At 44.0% G+C, this 17,152-nt stretch overlaps 1 protein-coding gene across 1 annotated transcript in view; it reads left to right on the forward strand.

Moving 5' to 3' along the window:
* The window catches only part of DNAH5 (dynein axonemal heavy chain 5), a 316,306-nt gene that overhangs the window by 127,213 nt on the left and 171,941 nt on the right, over positions 1-17,152 (forward strand). The window contains exons 15-16 of the mRNA XM_038392521.2: positions 9,784-9,990; positions 16,828-16,999. Coding sequence (XP_038248449.2) covers positions 9,784-9,990; positions 16,828-16,999 — 379 coding nt within the window. The remainder of the gene's footprint in view (positions 1-9,783; positions 9,991-16,827; positions 17,000-17,152) is intronic.

The following is a 17,152-nucleotide window of genomic DNA, read 5'->3' on the forward strand; positions in this document are numbered from 1 at the left end:
CCCGGCTGAGTACCTTTGATGCGACTGGCTCCTCTGGCACTGTGCGAAACCCACGTGGGGCTGTCACACTAACCTCCGGAGCCGAGGCTTCAGGCTTTCAGTTGCCTGCCTCTCACATGGCACCATTTGGCACCGCTGTGGAAGCAGTGCCAATGCATACTAGCCTGTCTGACCCCCCACAGGCTCCTCCCACTCTCCCAGCACCATCAGCCTTTGAGCTAGCCGGCAGTGACAGAACGCTCAGGACACCGGTGCAGAGGAACCCCTCCTCACAACAAATTCCTCTCGCTCAGCCCTCCCCTCAGAGGCACCGTGGCACCGCAGTTCACACACTCAAGGGACCTGCTGGTGTCACCTATCTTGCAGTCATCCCTACTTAACACCTACTTCTCTCCGGACCCTTAGGCAAGGTCCGCACAGCTTTCCTCCACTGATGAGGAATCTGGGCTTCAGGGAGGATTTTCACCTTATCAGATGTCCCATCCACAGACCCCAGTCAAGAGAGGTCATAAAGAAGCTGCCTCGTCCTACTCAGAGGGTCCTGCCCCATGCGGCTTGAACCCCTGGATGGCACCACCCATGCCCTTCCCACCACAGTGGCAATATTGGGCTCCATGAGCTCCTTATACTCAGGACCACACTCATTATACCAATGCAGCCAGGCGTGAGACCTGATTGGTACCACCAGCTGACCACCCTGCCACGGACTCCAGGCAGCCCTGTCACAACTGCAAGAGGAAGCACGGCATGCCTCTAACTCAGTAGAACCAGTTGTTCCGCCTGATGAAGCATTGCTTTCTCCTCCTCCGAAGTCTTCAGACGACTTCTCAAAATTTCAAGACCTATTTAAAAGAGTTGCCAATGAGTCACGAATTAACCTGGAGGAAGTTCCTGAACAGCAGCATGAGCTAACTGACATCCTGCAGCCCTCTTATTCTTCTAGAATTGCATTACCTATCAATGCAGCCCATTTAGAACCTGCCAAGGCCATTTGGCAAACCCCAGCTGCAAGCCTGCTTACCTGTAAGAGAGCGGACTGAAAGTACTTTATCTCTTCCAAGGGCTCAGAATTCCTTTTTACTCACCCAGCACCAAACTCGCTGGTAGTAGAAGCAATTAACCAAAAGAACAAACACCAATTTCCCTGCTCCACCACTTCCGACAAGGACAGTAAGTGATTAGATCTGCTTGGATGTAAGGTATATGCTTCTTCCACGATGCAGTTTCGCATTGCTAATTATACAGCGTTCTAGCAAAGTACGACCACAAAAATTACAATAAATTCATGGACTTTATTGATCACATTCCAGAAGAAAAGAAACAACAATTTACAGCCATAGTTTCCAAGGGACAAATAATCTCCTGCATTGCCCTTGATGTGGCCAATACTGCAGCAAGGTCCACTGCCACAGCAGCTGTGATGCGCCGAGGATCATGGCTCTCATCCTCTTCCTTTCCCAGTGAGATCCAGAGTACCAATCAGGATCTCCCCTTCGACGGTGACAAACTATTCGCCTCCACCACAAATGACGTACTCCACTCCATAAAGGACTCCAGGGCAACTCTTCGGTCTCTAGGAATTCAAATCCCTATGACCAGAAGGCGACAATATAGATACCAGCCTTACTAGCGACCATGCTACCCCACATACACCCAACAATTCCATAGATCTCACGAGCAACAGCAATGGCAGAGATCCAGATACCAACGCTGCCATCCCAACTCCTCAGCAGTGTCTCAACCCCCTCCGACCAATAAGCAAATTTGAAGCCTTGGTCGAGGGTATATAGAAAACAATATTCCCACTTCAGTGCTCACACAGCCTGCCTCTTTTTTTGGTCACCACCTGTGCCCATTCTCCCATCAATGGTGCAATATTACCACTGACAAGTGGGCTTTAGAGGTCATCACAGTTGGCTATTCTATCCCTTTCCTCTCCCCGCTTCCCACCCACCCAACTCCCCGTCCCTCTTCAGGGACCCCTCTCACGAGCAACTGCTCCTCCAAGAAGTACAACATCTCCTTCAATTGGGGGCAGTGGAAATTGTCCCCAAACAACACAGAGGGAGAGGTTTCTACTCCCATTACTTCTTAACAGAAAAGAAAACCGGGGGATGGTGACCGATCCTCTACCCCAGGCGGCTAAACAAATTTATCAAAAAGCAAAAGTTCAAAATGGTTACCCTCACCACTATAATCCCAGCACTGGAGCAAGGCAATTGGTTTTCAGCCCTCGACCTACAGGATGCTTATTTTCATGTGACTATTCATCCAGCCCACAGACGTTTTCTTCGTTTTAGCCTCGGTTCGACACATTTTCAATACAGAGCGTTGGCCTTTGGCCTATCTACTGCCCCCCCCCCCCAAGTTTTCTCCCAACTCCTAGTGGTGGTCACTGCCCACCTCAGGAAACAGGGTTGTAATATTTCCTTACTCGACGCTTGTCTCCTCAAAGCCTCAATGCTCGATGAAGCTTTTCGATCCACACTGCTTACCGTTGCTTGCTTCCTTTCCCTTGGCCTGCAAATAAACAAAAACAAATCCAGCTTATGTCCTACCCAACAACTGGAGTTCATAGGAGTGAATCTCGATTCCCGAATGGGAATAGCGTGTCTCCCGCTCAATTGTTTCAACACCATAAAACTCCTGGTTACAAAATTTAGCAACAGTCTCCAGGTCACTGCATGAGACTGCCTGCAACTATTAGGCCACATGGCCTCATGTACTTTCATGGTCAAAAATGCATGCCTCTACATGAGGTGCTTCCAAGCTTGGTTGGCCATGGTTTACAGACTGAACGTACACGCTTTAAACAAGCCTCTATCCATACCCTTCAGAGTCAAAGACTGCCTCCGATGGTGGACAGTTCCCTCCAACCTCTGCTCAGGAGTCCCTTTTCTCCAGGACTCCCCATCACTCATCATCACTACTGATGCATTCCTCACAAGATGGGGAGCACACATGTCCCACCACACAGTCCAGGGGCTATGGTCTTCCACGAAGCCTCCCTACACATAAACGTCCTAGAACTGTGAGCCAGACGCAATGCCTGCCATCACTTCCTCCCATTTATTCAGAACCAACATGTTCGGATAATGACAGACAACATCGCATGCATGTTCTATGTCAACAGGCAGGGAAGGACTCAATCTCACTCACTTTGCACAGAAGCCGTGAAGCTCTGGAATTGGTGCCTCATGAACAACATCCGGATATCAGCTGCCTATCTTCCTGGGGCCCTGAATACAACCGCGGATGAACTAAGCAGACGTTTTCCCTGGGATCACGATTGGGAGATAAATGACATGATCATAAGCAATATATTCCGCGTTTGGGGCTATCCAACCCTGGACCTCTATGCGACTGCGAAGAACAAGAAGTGTCCCGAATTTTGCTCCAGAGCTGGATTGGGCAAACATTCCGTAGGAGATGCATTCCTGATCGCATGGGCTCAACATTTAATGTATGCTTTTCCCCCAATACTGGTTCTCCACAGAGTTCTCTACTTTGGAGTTGGGGTAGCCTCCTTTGTAGAGAAGGAACTGAGGAGACTGGTCACACATGCATACTATTACGGTACACTCAGAGCGGTGGGCAGGGGGGGAAAGCACTGTGTGTGCATGACTGGTATGAGTACTGCTGTAAAAATCTCAGAGCGAAGGTACAGGGATGTACCAACACCTGGAGTGGAGCACCCACAGGGACACTCATCTTAAAGAACGTCAGTTATTGCACAGGGTGAGTAACCTCCTCTTCCTCTGTAGAAACAGGGATTTGATGGACACTTAGAAATATTCACTGCTCTTCAGTGACTGCTGAATGATTTATTGAGCTTCAAGCTGATGGTAAAATATGTGGCCCAGCTGACATGTTGCAAAGCTTTAGAGATACTGGAGGGACTTGTCTTTACCATTACATCCTATCATGAGAGCTCTAGAGGTGGTTTCTGCACCTGGTCTCCAGATGGCCTGTGCAGTAGTTATTGGGAACATAACAGAAACATTCCTCCAATGCCCCTCTGCCATGTACATTGGTCAAACTGGACAGTCTCTACGCAAAAGAATAAATGGACACAAATCTGACATCAGGAATCATAACATTCAAAAACCAGTAGGAGAACACTTCAATCCCTCTGGTCATTCAATAACGGACCTAAAAGTGGCAATTCTTCAACAAAAAAAACTTCAAAAACAGACTCCAATGGGAAGCTGCAGAACTGGAATTAATTTGCAAACTGGATACCATCAGAATAGGCCTGAATAGAGACTGGGAGTGGTTGGGTCATTACAAAACCTAAACTTAATTTCCCCAATACTAATTTCTCCCTATTGTTACTCACACCTTCTTGTCAACTGTCTAATGGGCCACTCTCTTACCACTTCAGAAGTTATATTTCTTCCCTTCGTCCTGCTGTTAATTGATTTATCTCATTAGACTGACCTCACACTTAGTAAAGCAACCTCCATCCTTTCATGTATTTATACCTGCTCCTGTATTTTCACTCCATGCATCTGATGAAGTGGGTTCTAACCCACGAAAGCTTATGCCCAAATAAATTTGTTAGTCTCTAAGGTGCCACAAGACTCCTTGTTATTTTTGCTGATACAGACTAACACGGCTACCACTCTAAAACCTCCTAGCAACTCCTTGCATAGACCCCTTTGGCCATTCCAGAGGTTAGTCACCAACTAGATCTTTTCTGTCTCTAATTTTTGCTAAAAGAGCATTACCTTGCCCATCTCCCTCTTTCTACAGTAAGATAGTTACCACTATGATCTCTTGTAATCTTGTGTCAGTCGAGTTCTGTTCAACATACATTGGTGATGAAGGAGTTTGGACATTAAAAGTAAGCTTGCAGCAATACTGGGCTTGTGTGCTTATGTTAGCACAGGAGGGGAAGAGGCATAAGGGATACTTCATAGAGATGTGTTTTAAAAAATTGAGTGAAAAACATCTAAAAAATTCAAGAGGATTGCACCACCCGAGCTATGGTGGAAGGCATAATGAATCTCTTAACAGAAATGTGGGGACTCCAGAATTTCTTTGTGGGAAAGTTGTGTTGCCTTATTTGCACAATGAATGTTATGGAAAAATAACATCTTGAGTAATTTACAGTAATATTAGCTGAATTATTATAAATGAACTTGCAAGATGTGAAATGACTTGACAGCTTCCTGAGAGCATGAATTATTGCAGTTGTGTTCAATGTGTCATTGCATTGAATTTGTGACTATTTGAGCAGCCTCTACAAGTGTGTTTTGGCCCTTGAAATATGGTGAAAAGCTCTGCTACATCTTTGATCGGAAAGTAGAATACTGTGCCCGACATGGAATAAATCACATGGCAGAGTATTGCTTAGGCAGCCATTATCTACAACTTTTGAACTGATAATGATGATCAAGGGAGAGAGAATAATGAGGAATGGACATATATCTATGGCTGAGACATAGCAGCATCAGGTAGTTCAGGTTGGGATTATTTCCCATACAAGGCAAGAAGCTGTGTTCCACTTACCCCCAAATAACTAAAAATACAGATTTGTCATTTTTTCAAATTATAATAAATTTGTAAGCACCTGGAGCAGGGGTCGATAATCTTTCAAAGAAGAAGAGTCATTTTTTGTTTTTTGGTTTTGACCAAAATATTTCCAGAGATGCATTACATGCAAAGCTACTTGTAGAGTTAGAATTTATCAACTAATAATAATTGAACATATTAAAGTTATTACTATTCACCAATACTTTTAATGTGACTTCTGCCATTTGAATTTGAATATAAACAGGAGAGGGCTCCGTGCTGGGGCAGGGGATTGGGGTGCAGGAGGAGGTGTGGAGTTGGGGAGGGAGTTTGGGTGCAGGAAGGGGTGCAAGGTACATGCTCTGGCCGGGAGGCTCTTACCACAGGTGGCTCCCAGCAGGCGGCAAAGCAGGGCTCTGGCCCCATGCCGTTCCAGGGAACGGCTCGCTGTTGGTATGTCTCTGTGAGCCACTGGTGGCAGGGGGAGCGGGGAAAGAGAAGAGGCGGCTCCGTGCGCTGCCTCCACCCCAGCACCATCCTTAAAGCTCCCATTGTCCATAAACCAGCCAATGGGAGCTGTGGGGGCGCTACTTGTGGGTGTGGCCAATGCACTGAGACCTGCTGCCACCCTCCCCCCAGGGGCTCATAGAGAAGTACCAGCAGCTGGCCGCTTCTGGGAGTGGTGTGAGGCCAGCGCCCTGCTGCATCACTGGCCGGGAGCCACCTGTGGTAAGCGCCTCCCGGCCAGAACCTGCACCTTGCACCCCTTCAGAAAATGGCTGCCTGCAAAGGGGGCAGCCAAAGAGCTGCATGCGGCTCCGGACCCCTGACCTAGAGGATAATAGTGTTATAAGTAATAGCGTTATAAGTAATAGCCAGCATGGATTTGTCAAGAACAAATCATGCCAAACCAACTTAATTTCTTTTTTTGACACAAAAAAGAAAAGGAGTACTTGTGGCACCTTAGCAACTAACAAATTTATTTGAGCATAAGCTTTCGTGAGCTACTGTAGCTGCAGTAGCTCACGAAAGCTTATGCTCAAATAAAATTGTTAGTCTCTAAGGTGCCACAAGTCCTCCTTTTCTTTTTTGCGAATACAGACTAACACGGCTGCTACTCTGAAACCTGTTTTTTGACACAGTTACTAGTGGATGGGGCAAGCAGAAGATGTGATATAGCTTGATTTCAGTAAGGATTTGACACAGTTATATGGGACTGTAATAGAGCCGGACTCACTCGGCGGCACCTCCTGCTGGTTGTCCCTGGGAATTAGCTAGTCAGCTTCTGGAGTGCCCTCTGCCGTCTGGTGATCTGCCTTATCGCCAGCCCCAGTCCCTCCCAGGACCCGGTGCCTCCTCCCACTGGGATGCTGCCCCCTGGCAGTAAACCCCAACAATCCCTGAGGGTCTCCCCTCCCCAGGGAACCCCCACCCACTACCTCCACCTCGCCTCAGTCTTGGCTACAACTAATCATCGCTTAGCCCCACTCCCTGGGCAGACTGCAGTGTATCAGCCACTCATCACAGGCGAAGGGGTTTGGACCTGTCTACCCATGGGCTGCCCCCTTGCAACCTCAATACCTAATAGGCCCTAATCTAGGCCTCCCAGCTGGGGGTTTCCAGGCTGGAGCTCCCTTGGCCTTTCCCCCTCAGCCCTGCCCCAATCTAGGTATTCCCTCAGGTCCCTGCAGCCAGTTCCTTCCCTCTCTGAACGCAGAGAGAGAGACTGGCTAAGCTTCAGCCTAGCAGCCACCTTATAGGCAGAGCTGCAGCTTGATTGGGGCATGGCCCAGCTGCAGCCATTTCCCCAATCAGCCTAGCTTTTCTTGCCCTCAGCCAAACTCAAAACCTTGTTTAAAATTGTTTAACATGGCTCTCTCCCAGGCCTGGCTCTCTCCCAGGCTTGGCTTTTAAGCCCTACAGGGCAGGAGCAGGAGTAGGTAACGGTAACCACCCCCCTACAAGGACACTAGGGAAATGTGGCCTAGATGAAATTATTATAATGTGGGTTTGCAACTTTTTGAAAAAGTACTCAAAAAAAAAATTGAGTGGTTTGCTGCCACCCTGGGAGGAGGCATCTAGTGGGGTCCTGCAAGGGTCTGTCCAGAGTCCAGTACTATTCAATCATTTCATTAGTGACTTGGATAATGGCATGAAGAGTATGTTTATAAAATCTGTGGATGACAGCAAGCTGGGAGATGTTGCAATCACTCTGCAGGACAGGATTAAACTTCCAAAGGACCTTGACAAACTGGAAAATTGATCTGAAATTCACAATAAGGGTAGTTAAGCACTGGAATAGCCTTCGAGAGAGGTTGTGGAATCTCCATCACTGGAGCTTTTTAAGAAGAGTTTAGACAAACACCTGTATTTCTAGGCCATCCCAGACTTGATCTTGCATCCGTGCAGGGGGCTGGACTATGTGATCTCTGAGTCCTTTTTAGCCCTACATTTTTGTGGTCATGGAGGCTCTCCATTCTATTTGTGACACTACTTCCTTCATAGCTCCAGTCTGTGTTGCTCCATTAATTTTCATGTTCGTGGCCTGCCTGATTAATTTAGGTGGAATAAAGGTTCCCAAAGAGCTAAAGGTGTTAACATAACCCAGTTACAGTTGAATGTTAAACAATTTTAAACAAGGTTTTGAGTTTGGTATACAGACACCGTAGCCTGTTTAGTATCGTGGCAAACACGCCATTAAAAGCTTTTTAACCTCTTATTAAAGATACAGAAAAGAAGCTCTGGTGGGGATGGGAGAAGGGCTTATTAAAGTATTAAGTAAGGCTTTTATTTTAACAGCACTTTTTGTTTCCATTTTTTTGCTGGAGAATTTTTAGAAGGAAAACCCCCTTGTCTGACAGTTTTTTAGATGGTATTAAAGCTGGTAATAGCTGTCCTTTTTGGGGAAAAGAGAAGTTAGTTGAGATGTGCAGGAGCTGTTATTGCAGCGCTAAAGTTGGATTCTATTTCCTAAAAAAACAAACACACACAAAAGGGAAGAGAAAAGAATAGCAAAGCTAGAAAATGCAGCTTCTGTCTTTTTCTTGTTGACTAGTACTTGTAAACTTACTGAGAAAACACAGGCACAGCATACTGTTTTGTTAGCAGGCTGTTTAGGGCACTGTTGTTAGGTGTACAGGCTCACAGCAGTGTTGCAAAATATATAGCGTTGGCCAGCTAAGCCAGACTCTTATTAAACAGAAAGCAATGGAGAAAGGTAGAAAAGAAAAGTAATAAGGTAGGAAAGGACGGGAGAGATAAGTCTTACAACCCAGATGGTGGTCAGGATTCAGCTGGAGCTAGTAGAGGTGGCAATGTCATCTGGGCTCACCCTCCCCTATTTTTTTTCCCCAGGTTGGTCAGGACACTTCTTCATATCAGGCTGATGAAGGCTGGGGTCCCAGAGACAGTGGGGGGTGGCAGTCATGATGGTGAAGCTAGTTCCAGAAGCCAATTTTTCCCCCAAATGCTTTTTTGTTGTTGTTAAATGACCATAAAAAGGAGAGAGATGTAGAATAGTCCATTTCCTTGCTATTTTGTTAGTAATTAGTCCTAATTTCTGACACACCAGTTTTTGTTTATACATTTTTGGTCCTTAACTTTTTTTGTTCATCAGGCATGATTTTAACAGTCATTGAGTGGTATTAGTGAAGCCCTTCTTGTTTAAATTAATTTAGCTTTTGGGGTTTCTTTACCTTTTTTGAAACAATTTCATATAATAGGCTATTGTTATAATTCATGCATCATTACCCACTTTTTACAGTTGAGCTCACAATTAGGGTAAACTTATAGGCCCAATTATTACAACAGGACCAAAATTCGGAAGAAAATATAGGTAATTACTTAGCTTGGCGGGAAGGCAGTTTTTCATTCTAATCTAAATGGAGGTGATATTAAGCTTAGATTCAGACTGTATCAGATTGGAGTATTAGTTTAAGTTTCCACTAGCACTTTTGCAAAAAGAAAAGGAGTACCCGTGGCACCTTAGAGACTAACAAATTTATTAGAGCATTAGCTTTCGTGAGCTACAGCTCACTTCATCGGAGCTGTAGCTCACGAAAGCTAATGCTCTAATAAATTTGTTAGTCTCTAAGGTGCCACGGGTACTCCTTTTCTTTTTGCGAATACAGACTAACACGGCTGCTACTCTGAAACTAGCACTTTTGTAATTCAGGCTGTAGGTGTATATTTGTATCCAAATTCAGAGCATAGTATTGACTTGGTTGTGATTATTTGGCAAGACTGTTTGTTTCTTGTTTCCTGCAGATTGAAGTAACGAAATCAGGGCTTCAGGCATCCCTGTTGGTGAAGGCTCCAGAGACAGGAGAATTATTTGTGAATTTTGACCCTCAGATATTGACTTTAATTCGGGAAACAGAGTGCATGGCTCACATGCACCTTGAAATCCCACCCTTCGCGATTGCTCTACAGCAAAAGCAAGACTCATACAAGAAGAATTTTAATCAACTGCAGGTAGGTTTATTTTATTCATTTAGATCTGCATAGAGCTATTGAAAGCTCCAATAATTTCATGAAAGTAAATAAGATAGTATTTTTATAAGATTGAAAATGAACAAATTCAGACTATTATGCACCAGGAAGTGATTAAGGTGGGAAAAGGACTTGACATTTCACCTCCATCTTTTTCATGCAATTTTTTAGATGCTACTATGACTTTGTTCTTAAATATCACCTCTAGGAGGCATGGCAGTGTGGAAGGAAGGCACTGAGGTCTAGAAGTTTGGAGGGGTTGAAGCAATTCCTCAGTAATATAACCTTATTTCTGACTTGCAGTATGAATTCAGGCAAAGCAGTTGACATTTCTCAAACATAACTGTGGTTCAGCTTTGAGCACAATTTGGGTAGGGGACAGCAATGAGGCATGCCGACTCTAAAAGTATTGTGCCTTGGATAAGCACAGAGACTCCAGTAACTGGGCAGTGCAGCTGCTGCACCAGCATTATACCTAGTGTCCTTTTTGGGCCTGCTGTGCTAGAAGATGCAGAGAGAAGATGGAGCCTTGGTTTCTCCTCTTGTCTCTTAATTTCCTTTTGGGAAGTTAGCTGCCATCAGCAGTGATACAAGCCAGCAGCAATCATTAGTCTCAAAAGAATGTGACCAAGGATGGAAGATGGCTGCTGGGAAAATCTCATGATTTTATTGCAAGCCCTTGGGTCAGGGATTCTCTTTTTCTCTGGGTATGTTTACAGTGCAATAAAAGACTCATGCCATGCTGCAGCGGGCCTGGCTCACAGGGCTGCGAGGGGGAAGGATCTCCGATCCCAGGCTCCAGCCCAAGCCCCAGCATCTACACTGCTATTTTTAGTCCAAGTCTGAGCTCCAAGTCTCAGTGCCATGAGTTTTTTATTGAAGGGTTGTCAGGGTTCCCTCCCCACTCTGAACTCTAGGGTACAGATCTGGGGACCCGCATGAAAGACCCCCTAAGCTTATTTCTTCCAGCTTAGGGTAAAACTTCCCCAAGGCACAAACTTTTTGCCCTTGGAGGGTACGCTGCCACCACCAAGTGATTTAACAAAGAATTAGGGAAGAGACTACTTGGAGATGTCTTCCCCCAAAATATCCCCTCAAGGCTTACACCCCCTTTCTTGGGGAAGCTTGAGAATAAACAAGATGAGCACAGACCAGCCTTGGGTTTTTAGGACCCTAAGAACCCAATCAGATTCTTACAAAAACAGAACTTTATTAGAAGAACAAAACAAAGATAAAAGAACAACTCTGCACGATTAGAGTGGAAGATAATCTCACAGGCAGTCAGATTCAAAACAAGGAGATCCCTCTAGGCAAAACCTTAAGTTACAAAAAGACAGAAAAAACAGGAATACACATTCCCTCCAGCACAGCAAATTTCACAAGCCAAAACCAAAAGAAAATCTAACGCATTTTCTAGCTAGATTACTTACTAACTCTAGTACTAACTTACTAACTGCTTTCTTGATCTGTCCCCGGCAGAGGCATCACACAGACAGACAAACCCTTCCACCCTCCCCCCCCAGATTTGAAAATATCTTGTCCCCTTGTTGGTCATTTTGGTCAGGTGCGAGCCAGGTTACTTGAGCTTCTTAACCCTTTACAGGTAAGAAGATTTTGCCTCTGTCCAGGAGGGATTTTATAGCACTGTATACAGAAAGGTGGTTACCCTTCCCTTTATATTTGACATGCCCCCCAAATCACAGATAGTGTTGGACAGCCGGTTCCACACTGACTGTGATTTCTTCCTGGAGCTCTAGGAGAAAACAGAGTTAATTAGACACATGTACCTTTAGATATACTATGGACTGTATAAAAACTAACAGTATTTCCCACATCTCAAGGACGATTTTAACCAGTTGATTCTTGGAAACTTTCACGGGAGAGTGCATCAACCACTTTGTTAGAAGCTCCTGAAATGTGTTGTATTTCAAAATTAAAATCTTGGAGAGCTAAACTACACCGAAGAAGTTTTTTGTTATTTCCCTTGGCAGAATGAAACCACTTTAGTGCAGCATGGTCGGTTTGCAGGTTGAAACACCATCCCCAAACATATGGGCGTAGCTTTTCCAGAGCGTAGACAATGGTGTAACATTCCTTTTCACGACTGACCAGTGGCTTTCCCTCTCAGACAGCTTCTTGCTGAGAAAGACGACAGGATGGAATTCTTGATTCTGTCCTTCCTGCATTAAAACTGCTCCCACACCACGCTTGGACTATCTGTGGTTACTAGGAACAGTTTGTCAAAGTCTGGGGCCCTTAGCACAGGGTCAGACATGAGTGTTGCTTTAAGCTGGTTAAAGGCCTTCTGACACTCATCAGTCCACTGAACTACATTTGGCTGTTTCTTTTTGGTTAGGTCTGTCAGTGGGGTGGTGACCCTTTTTGTATAGCACCTAGACCAATAGGGCTCAAATTCTAACTGGAGTCTTTGCATGCTACTGCAATACGAATATATAATATAAGCTTTTTGAAATCATCTACTTCAGCTCACCCCCCTATTGTTGCTCCTTTTCTTCATATGTGTAAGGGGATAATTACTTTCTCATATGGGCACTGTACTGATTGCTTTTTCAGTACTTGGAAGCTGTCAAATGTTTCATACTATGAAAAATTTCAAAAAATGTTCTGAAACTTTATGGTTGGGTTGTGAGAGCCAGTTGTCACTAGGGTGTGAGGAAGGGATCTCAGAAAAAAGCTTGTGCCTAGCCTGTTTTTATCTCCATCATTCTTATAGAGACCATTGGTCTGGTTCAGAGCAGAGAGGGTCAAAGCTGACTTTTAGCCACTGTTACTAGACTCGGTTTCAGGAGAGGAAATCTTCAGGAAGCAAGTCCTGTGGATGCTTCACTGGCTTACTATGCTGATTTCAAAGAATGATGTGGAGGCACTCTGGTCCACTTCAAGAAAGAGCCCTGCGAGTCTACTGAGACTCCTGTATAATAAAATAGAGGAAAGGAGGCCTGTTTCTGACCATTCTTGATTCGCCATGAGGGGAAACAGGAGAAGTCAGTGTTCTGGGTAATGCAGGATTCGCTTTCTTGCAAATAGAGCTTGAGGAGGGTCATGTTTTCACAGCTGAGAAGGACCTCTTGGTGAGTAAAACCTGTGGAGAATACAGGAAGAGGCCTATAGATTGGTTCCTATTAAAAACTTTTGGATTTGAAGAAATTCAAACGGATTAGGTCACTTATCAATTTAAACAAGTGCTTTGGATTTATTACAAACCAGGGTATTTATAGAATACAATTTCTATCTTTGTCCTCCTTCATATATACATTTCAATGGCAGGCAGTGGCATCCTGTCATGCTGTTGTGTGTGGTAAGATCACACAGTAGTGAAGCAAGTATATTTCAAACTAAATGTTTGTAGCCTCTGGATATCTTTATATCAAGTTTCCAGGTATATTCATAGATTTGTTAAAAACATATTCTGCTAGCTCCTTTTAAACTTAAAACTGCATCACTAGTTGTCAGAATGTCTTCATAGGATGTCTTTTGACTGGGCTGTTAAAAGATGGCCTTTCTTTAAAAAATTAGAAGTATTGGCTTAGGGTCTCAAAATATTGAAAATTCTGACTTCTAATTTACTTGTATTATCATTTAGGTCCCATGAAAAGGTATTGCAGAAAAAAGACTTTAGCATCAATATCAGATCCATATGTAGACTTGACCCCCCGACCCACCAAAACTAAACCTACTTCTTACAATTTACCAACTTTTTTTTATCATTTAATGTCCAAACTACTTAATACAGCAAAAGCTGATTTTTCAAAAAGGCTCCAGAGATAATCCTGGCAATTACAGCCTGTTAAGCGTAACTTCAGTGCCAGGCATGTTGATTGAAACTATAGTAAAGGACAGAATTATCAGATACATAGATGATGAAGACCATGTTGGGGAAGAGTCAACATGGCTTTTGTAAAGGGAAATCATGCCTCACCTATCTATTAGAATTCCTTGAGAGTGTCAACAAGCATGTTCACAAGGGTGATGCACTGCATATAGCATACTTGGACTTTCAGAAAGCCTTTGACAAGGTGCCTCATCAAAGACTCTTAAGCAAAGTAAGGAATCATGGGATAAGAGGGAGGGTCCTCTCAGGGATCAGTAACTGGACAAAAGATGGGAAACAAAGGTAGGATTAATGATCAGTTTTCACAATGAAGAAAGGTAAATAATGCGGCCTTCCAGGATCTGCACTGGGACCTGTGCTGTTCAACATGTTCATAAATGATCTGGAAAAGGGAATGAACAGTGAGGTGGCAAAATTTGCAAATGATACAAAACTTTTCAAGATAGTTAAATCCAAAGCTGACAGCGAAGAGTTACAAAGGGATCTCACAAAACTTTGTGACTGGCAACAAAATAGCAGATGAAATTCAGTGTTAATAAGTGCAAAGTAATGAACATTGGAAAACATAATCTCTACTATACATACAAAATGATGGGTTCTAAATGAGCTGTTACCACTCAATTAAGAGATCTTGGAGTTGTTGTGGATAGTTCTCTGAAGACATCTGCTCAGTGTGCAGTGGCAGTCAAAAAAGGTAACAATGTTAGGAACCATTAGGCAGGGGATAGATAAGAGAGAAAATATAATGTCACGATCTAAATCCATGATACACCCACACCAAGAATACTGCTTCCTGTTCTGGTCACCCCATCTGTTGCAGTGTATACACATCCTGTCCCCTGTTGGGGTGGATCGTGGGTGCGATGGCACTGCAGTTATGGTCTACCAGACTGTCTTGGGATTCAAGATACTTTGGCTCAATGCCCAGAGTAAAAGTGGCTGTGCTTGGGTTCAGGGCTGCATGGCCTACTGGCCTGAGACAAAGTGGCAGCCCTTGAGGGCCTGGCTGCATGGCCTAGTGGCCAGGGTCAGGGGCCATCACCCAGGGCGGTGACCGCTGGGGTAGGGGGACCTGGGCCCTCCCTGCTCCATGGGTCCCAGTCCAGGGCCCTGCCAGTGGCAAGTGTGTCCACCACCCAGTCAGCAAGGATTCTACTGCAACTCACTGTTTCTGCTTTAAGGGGGTTACAACTCACTCCCCCTCCCGGGGACACTTCTTACCCTGTTTCCTGAAGTCATGGTCTGTTTGATGTTGGGGTCTCTGGGCTATTTGGTGCAGGTAACTCCCTAGGACTCTGACTGCAGCTGGTTAGCTGTAGGCAACAGGTCTCCAGTCTGGTTCTCGGATCTCCGACTCCCGCAGGCAGGGGCTGTAGCGACTCCTGGGCTGGAGCCTCCACCAAATGTCTTTCCTTTTTGGCAGTCATCCCAAACTGAGCTGAGCTGTTCTCCTTTATACTAGCACAGCAGTTGGAGCATGCCTAGCAAGGTCTGAGGGTGGGATTAACCCTTTCTTGCTAGTGTGGGGTATGCACACCCTGTCCCACCATCTCAAAAAAGATGTATTAGAATTGAAAAAAGTACAGAGAAGGGCAACAAAATGATTAGGGATATGGAACAGCTTCCATATGAGGAGAGATTAAAAAGACTGGGACCTGTCAGTTTAGCAAAGAGATGACTGATGATATGGGAAGATATGATACAAGTCTATAAAATCATGAACAGTGTGGAGAAAGCAAATGTGGAAGTGTTATTTACCTTTAGCATAACACAAGAACCAGGGGTCACCCAAGGAAATTAATAGGAGGCAGATTTAAAGGAAGGAAGTACTTCTTCATACAATGCTCAGTCAACCTGAATTCATTGCCAGGAAATGTAGTGAAGAGCAAAAGTATAACTGGGTTAAAAAAAGAATTAGATAAGTTCATGGAGGATAGGTTCATCAATGGCTATTAGCCCAGATGGTCAGAGATGCAACCCTGTGCTTTGGGTGTCCCTAAACGTCTGGCTGCCAGAAGCTGGGACTGAATGACATGTCAAAATTGCTCTGTTCTATTGATTCCCTCTGAAACATCTAGCACTGACCACTGCTGGAAGACAGGATACTCGGTTAGATGGACCGTTGGTCTGACCCAATATAGCCATTGGTATGTTCATGGTAAACTGTTTCTCTGCATTAGAATGCTACACCCATCCACACTTGGCTGCAGCATCTCAGCCTGAGACCAAAACTGAAAAAAGCAACCTTAAATTTTGGGTGTCCAGCTTGAGTCATCTGAGATCTAATATTTCACAGGTGTGGATCCACCTGGGACTACAATTGCTTTAGGTTAGTTTGCAGATACTCACTCACCTGTTGAGAAATTAGGCTTTAGGAGAGTTAAGGTGGGTACCCAAAGCTAAATGGTGCCTTTTAGAACTTATCCCTATGTGGTGTACTAGGCTTTGAGAACTGGACTTATATCCAGTCATTGTACTAAGTGGCATTGTTGGAAGTGCTGTCTACTATATTAAATATAAGAGGCCCTAATCAATATGTTCAAGATAACATTTTTTTTTTCAGCAAGGATGTTAATTTTGTTATCCTAGCCAAATTCTAATTCTGATTAGACCGTGACACTGAAGTCCCTTCAAAGCTTCATTTAAGTTAATTCTTCTCTTCCCTTTGCTCCAGTTATGTTGTGCACTGGTGGCAGTGCATTTCAGTGATCAAGTGTTTGTGGTATTTTTGTAGAAGACTTTAGGATTCTTAAGAATTAGTAGTGTCATTAAAAATATAAAGTTAAAGCCAATGTGAAAAATATCAAGTGTTTCATTGTTTCAAAAATACTTTTTTATAAAATGGAAAATAATCAAAACCTGAAGAGTGGAACTTTGTTTTTAGTGTAACTGGATGCAAATATCAGCATAGTGAAAGGTTTGCATCGTGTTTGTTAATTAGTGTTATTACCCTCCATTTATTTCAGATGATGCTGGCAGAATATAAGAGAATTAAATCAAAAATACAAACACCCATTGATCAACTAATGGCTCCTCACTTAGCTAAGGTAGATGATGCTATCCAGCCTGGTTTAACTTCACTAAACTGGACGTCCTTGAACATTGAGAAATACATAAATAATATTTTTGACAAACTAGGTAAGCATGCTTGTAGTGAATCAGCATTCTTCCACTAAACTCTGAGTTGTTTGCTTCAGTCTAGATATACAGTCCAATGTTAAGTGCAACATTCATTTTTATTATACAGATTAAACTGTTGCATAAATTAAAATACCAAAATTCTCACCCATA

Source organism: Dermochelys coriacea, chromosome 2 (genome assembly GCF_009764565.3).
Source record: "Dermochelys coriacea isolate rDerCor1 chromosome 2, rDerCor1.pri.v4, whole genome shotgun sequence".
NCBI lineage: Eukaryota > Metazoa > Chordata > Testudines > Dermochelyidae > Dermochelys > Dermochelys coriacea.